The 8,862-nt window shown below is 36.1% G+C and overlaps 1 protein-coding gene across 1 annotated transcript in view; it reads right to left on the reverse strand.

Annotated features, from left to right (window-relative positions):
- Nucleotides 1-8,862, reverse strand: part of LRP1B (low density lipoprotein receptor-related protein 1B) — a 2,414,068-nt gene that overhangs the window by 1,562,454 nt on the left and 842,752 nt on the right. The window contains exon 7 of the mRNA XM_006880809.1: nt 8,413-8,575. Within this exon, the coding sequence (XP_006880871.1) occupies nt 8,413-8,575 (163 nt within the window). The remainder of the gene's footprint in view (nt 1-8,412; nt 8,576-8,862) is intronic.

Below are 8,862 nucleotides of genomic sequence, written 5' to 3' on the forward strand. Positions count from 1 at the left end.
TCTCTTCCAGTCAGTTGGCCAAGTGGTTGTTCTCCAGATTTCTTGGCACAACTTGGTGAGCACCTCCAGGGCAGCATCGGTTAACTAATATATGTCAATTGGAAAATGGAGAGAACTTTAATAAGACTGATTTCCGCAGTGCATCAAAAAAAACCAAAAACCAAAAAACCCATACAGCTCAAACATAGCAACAAATGCGAGTATGGTGTAAAATGAGGAAATGCTGTGTTCTTTTGTGCACAACTATGAATAGTAACTGACTGGGCAGTCTGGCAGTAATGCATGCATATAAATTATTGCTCAGGATAAAATGATATTCAAATTTAACTGTATTCAGATTGTTTTCAACTTCTTCATCTTTCTTACTACTTAGGAAACAGAACACAGAGCTGGGAAAGAGACATCACATTTGGTGGAGTGGGTTATTGATTTCTCGACTCTATGCATACTGGTATTGTAAATACTGTAGAAACATCAGTAATTATTTTTGAGGCAATATAAAAGAACACTACTTTACACATTCTATAACTTATAAAGTACTAAAACATTTTATATATGTCAAAACTCATTACTGATGCATCAAAACTGACAACTAACTGATGCTCCAATAAGATTTCCAGTCTATACATTAAACAGGAGTTATCAGCCTCATGGATTCACACAGCCAGAGAGGTTTCACTATTGTGTTAGCAGCATTAACTATCCACAGACTATGTCACCAGTGTCCCCTTTTATGTATACCATACAGAAGAAGAATCTCAATATCTCTCTCTCTCTCTTCCACACACACTCCCTCTCCCCCCCATTCCCTCTTTCTCTCCTACTCTCCCTCTCTTTTTTTTTGTTAGAAGAGAACCTAGAGGGTATCTGAATAAGAACAACTAGTAGAGGTAGGATTTGATACTAGAACATTTGACTACTAAGGTAATTCTTGGCAATTAAACAAGTAATAACTTCAATACATACATTATGTTATTGTAACAATTCCCTGGAATTTTGTTCTCAAACCTATTACTGTCAAGTGGGAACCAACTTGTAGATGATGCTTTAGTGGGCTTCCTGAGGTTGTAAATTACATAGTAGGAAGTTGCTCATCTTTCTCCCACAGAGCAACTGGTGAATTCAAACCACCAGAGAAGATGGGCTTTAGGTTATCAGTAAAACTCTACAGACACCAGAGCCCCCAACTGTAATGTTTAGATATATTTTTTGATAGAACTGAGTATTTCTGTATTTTCTATAAAGGAGAAACACTAAAGTCACTTTGACCAAAGTAAAATGAATGAGCTAACCTGAACTCCCTGCTATACCCAGTAAAATGAAATTGAGCCTTATACCTAATAAAATTAAATTGAGGCTTAATACCTTTGAGTCTTTTCTCTGGTCAGCAATCACAGATTATTAGATAGATGTTTTCCCTTTTATCAAGCCAGAAGAGTGTTGAAAAACTAATTTTTAAGGCGTATCTGTTCTTCTAGATGGCCTGGATTTTTTTTTTCTTCTATCATAAAAATACAGAAAACAATATCTTTGGAAATTGACTGCTCTCCTATTCTCTGACTTTCCTCGGTAAGCTAAAAAGAAATGTTTCACATCAACAAGTTGCTTTTAAGAAATAATGTCCTAATCCTGATATAGGATAATTTAAGTGTGTAATCTTCAATAATGATGTAACAATTTCTTTGAACTCCATAAATATGGGTGTACTGCTTTCTCCACGTTCTTTTCATCATTGTCACAATTGTGTAACTCACATTCTCTTTTCACCATCGTGTAGCTCACATTCTTATTTACATCTCTGTGCAGTCCGCAAACCTCTTTAATTTACTTTAGGCAAATACAGTTTTTCCTCTATGACATTTCCAAGTTTAATAATGCCACGAAAGTAATTTTGGAAACATGTCAAGGTGACATCAGGCAGACATATTACTAAAATTTAGAAAAAAATAAACTCTCAAAGAGTACTACTTCAGTTACCTAATGCCTACAACAGAAATACCACAGGTAGATGGTTTTAACAGATTGAAATTCATTTTCATAGCGTTTAGGAGGCTAGAAGTCTAAATTCAGTGCACAAGCTGTAGGCGAAGGCCTCTCTTTCTGTCATTTCTGGAGGAAAATCCTTGCTTCCTTTAGAATCTGTAGGCCCAGTGTTCTAGCCTTCCTCAGTGACAAAGAACTTTTTTGTACAGTAATCTAGCTCCAAAAGGGCACACTCCACCCCTGGTGAGTGTTTCTCGGTACTATTGAGCACTATGAGCTTAGTTTCCTTCCCTTTTATCTCCACTGAGGAAAAAGTATTAAAGATCTCTTTCTGTGTCACCTCCCCTTATATACAATAAGACTGTGATGAGATTAGGGGGTGTAGCATTTCAACCTTAATTCTCCTACAATTATTTGTTTTAAGAGGGTAGTGGGATGTCATTATATATCATTCACATTATATTATTATACATATGTACTTTAGGGGGGCACAATTCAGTCCATGACAAGTACCCACAGAAAAATACCCTTTCTGGTTTTAATAACCAATCTTGTCATCTAAAAACTAAACATTGCTAAATATCAAGAAGGAATATGAATGGTTGGTCAACAGTCTTTCCATTTAAAGATTTGAAATTAGGATCTAGTTCAAGTAATCATTACATTCCATCAAAAATCAGTATATATCTTCAACACATTGCTCTCATAAAGTCATTTTACAGTCTATGGAAAATCCTTGTTAACTTTTAACTCAAATAAAACAAACAAAATGTAACAGTAATAACACTGCAGTGACTATTAAAACTCTTAGGTGAAAAGAGAATGTTCTTGTTATTGGATGCCCTTGAGTGGAGTACCACTTATAGTGACCCTACAAACAGCCATCCTGAAATTTGTTCTTTCCTGTGCCATCTTCATCATCTCTGAAAAACTAAATCCCACTGATGAAATCAAGGTGTCATTCCATCTCTTTGAGGGTCTTCATCTCTTTCACTGGCCCTCTATCTTTCCAAAAATGGTGTACCTTTCCAAGGAATAGCCTCACCCAGCTATATATCCAAAGTATGGAAGATGAAGTTTCACTATTCTTGCCTCTAAGATGTAATCTGTTCTCTAGTCACAGCCTTTCCAAAACATACCTGTTTGGGGTTGGTTTTTGTTTGTTTGTTTTATTTTGTTTTGTTTTTTGTTTATGGGATATTCAGTGCTCTTTTCCAGCACCACAACCAAAGACATCAATAGGAGGTTGTAAAAACTAATGTAAAAATTGTAGTCAAGTAAAATTTAATTTTTTTCAATGCAACTTTTAGAGACATGGCGTTGATCTCCCTTCATGCTTATGTATTAAAGGCATGGCCTAAGAGTCGAGTTGCTATTACGTGCGATCTAATCAAAACTGATACAACAGATGAGGGAGAAAACTGTTTAAAAGGGATATATAATACGGTATTATTGTCATGACAGGAGTCCAGAATGAAGGCTGCACAGTGCAGTGGACTTGGGGGAGGGATTGCATAGCAATGAAAGAGTCTTTCTTTTACTTACCAAGAGGAAAAGCGAATTGGGGGGGAAGGCATGGACAGGGAGAAAAGTACAACAATGAATGACTGGAAACCCTACATCTCTGTAAAATTTCATTAAAGTAAAAAAAAAAAAGACCAACCCCTCCCCACCCCAAAAAAAACTCCAAAAAACCCTGATAGCTGACTCTCCAACAGGTTTTCAAAGGCAGTTGGAAGAAATTGCCCAGCCTTCTTACTTGGAGCAGAATCACGTACCTTTGAGATTACAACACAGCTTCTTAATACAAGGCCACTAGAGCTCCCATTAAGTTGTTGTTGTGTTGTGGTTAAGTGCTGTTGAGTCATAGACAACTCATAGAGACCCTATGAATGAAAGACCTGAACACTTGTATAACTTTCATTGTTTCTTCAAGTTCATGGGGTTTCCAGAGGCAAGCTATTTCGGAAATTGATGCCACTCCTGCTTTCAAACTCATTTTAATCATGAATCTCCACCAAACACTGTCCACCATGGGAAACCATTATCACATTTGACACATCAGTGTCACAGTGTTCAGCATCAAAGCAATCATGAGTTACCTCTGCAAAGCAAATGGACAGACCGGTGCTGTACCACTTAGAAGAATGTTTGACCAAAAACAATTCAAACTGGGCCTGAGGGTCACAGGCCCAGGGTACCAGCCAAATTTAAGACTCAAGGCATGGTTCAAACTCCATGAACGCCTTCATTCTACGTTCCTCCATAATCAAACATTCCCATTGGTTCGTACCACCCAAATATGCCTGTCTGGGAACATTCCACTGCTTCCCCAATCTCCTCTTATTTTGATGCCACTTGTTTATTCATAGGGTCTAACTTCTTGAAGTTAGACTTTTAAAATATTTTTACGTCAAGCAGAGGGAGCACTGGGGGCCTAGTGGTAAGAGTTCAGCTGTAATCCCAAAGGCACGGGGCTTGAATCCACCAGATGATCCATAGGACAGTCTCCTCCCTTGTGATTAACTGAATCTGAAAACCTGTTGGAGGGTCATCTAAGGGTCAGTTCCATCTGAATGATACACAATAACAAGAAATTAAAATTGAGTAAAAATATCCCTTACAATTAGGGAAAAGTGGGAAAAATGTTACTAGAAATCTTAATAAGAGTCATGTAAAGTTTTTTAGGCTCAACTATCTAAACTACTATAAACAGAAATTAAAGGAATAATATCTACTGTTCCTTTTCTCTCAATGTCATCATGTTAGTTCCAGACAAATTTCCAATATTAAAAAAATAGTAAAACATATTTGAAAATGCTGTATGACAACCAGAACTATTTTTATAAAAGACTAGAGCTCTTTCTTCCTCTGATTTCCATGATTTATGATTGAAGAACTGCTAAAGAGACAGTATAAACACAAACAAAATATTCCAAAGAATGTATTGTGATAAATGATACATGACAAAATTACATTTAAACAGTTACTAGGCCCAAAGGAATCCAGCAGCAAATAAGTGCAAACAATGTTGAGGGGTTTTCTACTTCTAATTCCTCTGCCAAAAAATGAAAAAATGTAGTTCTTTCATAAAATGACAAGGAAAAATAGGAAGCCTGAGAACATAAGCTATGTTGCTTCTCAGAAAAAAAATGATGGTTTTCAGATATTACATTTCAGATTGGCAGTTTTACTTGTAAGGGATTCCATGTTCTTGAGAATATGAAAGAGATATAGTGCTAGCAAGTGAGGAGAAAACAACTACACCTCTTAATGTGGTTGACAGACAAGACTGTCTAAAAGCTAATTTGAAATTTAACAAGGAAATCTAGAGAATAACATGCAAGCAAATATATTTCTACAAAGGATCCCAAAAGGATGCTGTTAGCATATTTGTAAATTTCCAATTCTTTCTTACTACCCTTATCCAACAGCCCAAACAAATATGTTTAAATACAACTCCCTTTACTAATGTCTTTTGAAGCATCACTGCAGTCAGATTGAGTCAAGTAACCATCTGCTGCAAATACAAATAGAACTACATTCAAGAATTATATTACACAGCCTTCCTAGCAAAGTTCTTACGTGCAAGCTGTTCTTGTCAAAATCAGAACCATTGTGATGATGCATCTTAATATTCAATCAGACTTTAAGTAAAGAGTGACAAAAGTCCACATATGGATGACAGCTGTTTCTTCAGTAAATATTTTCCCATTTATCGAATGGAAGCTTATGGCAATTTAGAATGTATTCCATCAGACATTTCAGCCTGAACTGCCTGGGGACTACTAAAACAATGACAAGAGTACAATTTCAGTTTTGAAGTCTTTGCAAAATTTTACACCTTGAAGCATAGGAGCTCCTCCAATTAAAGTAATGTACTGTATCATTAATATTAAAAAAAAACACAAGCAAACAAACAAAAAAACACAAACCAACTTTGCCCAACTGACTAGTGAAAAATAGGATTTATTAATCCTATTCTTTTGTCCTGAATTTCTAATATTACATTGTTTATATAAAAACATAATTGTTATATTGATTATCCTATCCTAAAAACAAGGCTGTGTCCTTTATTTTGGCAAATTGTGACATATTAGCAAAAATAACGAAATTATAAGCTTAAGAAAATTAAGGCTTCTTAAGACATTCAAGTGGCAAGTAATAATAAGATATAAAAGTACATGAAAATACATTGTAGAGGGTTTCTGTAGTTCCACAATAACGTTGTTGTTGTTACATGCCATGGAGTCACTTATGACTCACAGCAACCCTATGTACAAGAACCCTAAACCCTGCTCTATCCTGTACCAACCTCATTGTCTCCAACAAACCTTCTCAAACTACCCCAATCACAAAATCGACCCATCACATCGAGGGTCTTCCTGTCCTGCGCTATCCCTCCACTCTCCCAAGCATGATGTCCTTCTCCAAGGACTGGTCCCTCCTTGTAACATGTCCAAAGTATGTCAGAGGAAGCTTCAGAATCCTGGCCTCCAAGAGGCAGCCAGGATATACCCTCTTTAGGACAAACCTGTTTGCTCTCCAAGCAGTCCATGGTATATTCAACACTTTTCTCCAGCACCACAGCTCAAAGGCGTCAATTCTCTTTCTATCTTCCCTAGTCACTGTCCACCTCACCAATGCATAGTGTGAAATTGTGAAGACTAAAGCCTGGATCAGGCACACCTTAGTCTCCAGCCTGATATTGTTGCTGTTTAGTACTCTGGAGAGGCTCCTGGCAGTTGGCTTTCACATAGCATTTGTATATAAATGTTGCTATTGTTGTTTTGTACCATAGTTGACCTTCCAGCAGGTTTTCAGAGGCAGTAAACTACACAGATTAAGGTGCTCATCCTTCTCTCACAGAGCAACTGTTTTGTTTCACTGGCTTTCCTTTGTTTGGTAGCACAATTCCTTACCACTAAGCCACCAGAGTTCCCTATATTGTTATGCACAATAACATAGTGTTTAATCCCTATGTTGTTATACATAATAACATAGCTTTTAAAAAAATGTTTATTTTATACACGTGCATTTACAAAGTTTGTATACATAGTTTTCACACCAGATCTTTCTCATTCAATTCAGCCCTATGATTAATGCCCTCCTTCCATTCTCACTCTTCTGCTCCCACCCTACCACCCCTTGTATTCTTATGCTCATTCTACAATAATGGTCTTATACAATATTTTTCTTTATGGAATTGAGTTAGGTTACTTAACATAATGCTCTCCAGTCCCTCTTCTCAAGTTAGGTAGTAATTTACAAAATCATTGCTCCTGCGTGCTATTTAGTATTGCATTGTGCGACTGTACGATCATTTTTTCAGTCCATTCAATTGTGGTTGGACGTTTGGACTGAAGAAGTGCTCAAAATCACTGGCAATAAGAGAGATGCAAATCAAAACCAGAATAAGATACCATCTCACTCCAGTAGCAGTGGCAAAGTTTACCAGGACAGCAAGTAATAAATGTTGGAGAGGATGTGGTGAAATAAGAACTTGAATACATTGTTGATGGGATTATGAAACAGTACAACCACTCTGAAAAGAAGTTTGGCACTTCCTAAAAAGAAGCTGAACACAGAAATTCCTTATGACGCAGCTATTCCACTGCTTGGAATATACATTGAGACAATGAGAATTGAGGCTCAAACAGAGATGTACACCAATGTTCATAGCAGCCTTATTCACCATTGCAAGAGGAAAGAAGTAGCACATCTTTTGTATGTATCAATAGTTAAAGAAAAAGCCAAAATCTCAATTAATAAAGATATCCTCAATGATTTACTAAACAACCTTGAACATAGATTGTATCCCTTTTAGAGATACTAAATGCTATGTGTGGCAAATATCTATGTCTAATTACATAATATGTGAAAGCTGCTAAGCAAAAAAGTCTATTTGTTATAAATTTCAGAAAGGCTTCTCTGCCTAAACTGTCCTGAAGCTCTTTTCTTGAGATCAAAAAACAACGTGTGGAGATTTGGAGCTGTATGTCCCAGCTGCAATCTCAAAGGTGCATGGTTTGAATCCACCAAAAGATGTGCAAGAGAAGGATGGGCAGTTTCCTCTTGTACGATTTACCATCTCTGGAAACCCACTGGAAGGACAGCTATGGGTTGGTTCTAACTTGGTGGTACGCAATAAGAATAACAACAAATGTCTTAAATTAAGCCTGCAATACTGATTTGTTCAGAAATTATTACTACCTAACTTCTACGGAGTAAGGTATAGCTGACTGTGATTTGCTTTTCCTGTTGTTTTTTTTTTACTTCCATTTTTTTTTTCTTAACATGTAATACAGTTGTTATAATCAACAATAGTTTTCATACAATTCTGAACTCATTTTTCAGAATTCTCATGATATTTTGAATTTTAAATTCAACTTTTAATCAAGCATGATAAAAAAAAAAAACATTTCTTACCCTGCTATTGGATCAACTGCTATTGCCTTTGGATTATGAAGTTCCAGATCAATCAAGGTGACACATACAGACGCATTGTAATTACAAACGAAGATCCTGTCACTGATGTGATCCACAAAGTAAAAATTTCTTGTCATCCAGTCAATCGCCATTTGTTGTACATCTGAAAAAATAATGCACACCAAAATTGAATCACAAATGCAAATCTAGGAACAGAATCAAAACATGAGACAAACTGCCCAAACCAATAAGAAAAAGTTTTGAAAGAATAGATAATTTTTGATAAAAAGTAGGGAAAAAAATCTCCTGTTACACCAAAGCAAGTAGTTAATGGTATAAAATAATGAATAATTTTTTTGTACCTTTGCTTCTTACTATTAAATTTGAGCACTATGGATACATGGACACATTAAAAAGAGATTATCAAGAATATTTTTTATTTTATTTTTA

The sequence above is a fragment of the Elephantulus edwardii genome, unplaced genomic scaffold, assembly GCF_000299155.1.
Source record: "Elephantulus edwardii isolate Elephantulus edwardi_28Jun2011 unplaced genomic scaffold, EleEdw1.0 scaffold00010, whole genome shotgun sequence".
Taxonomy (NCBI): Eukaryota; Metazoa; Chordata; class Mammalia; order Macroscelidea; family Macroscelididae; genus Elephantulus; species Elephantulus edwardii.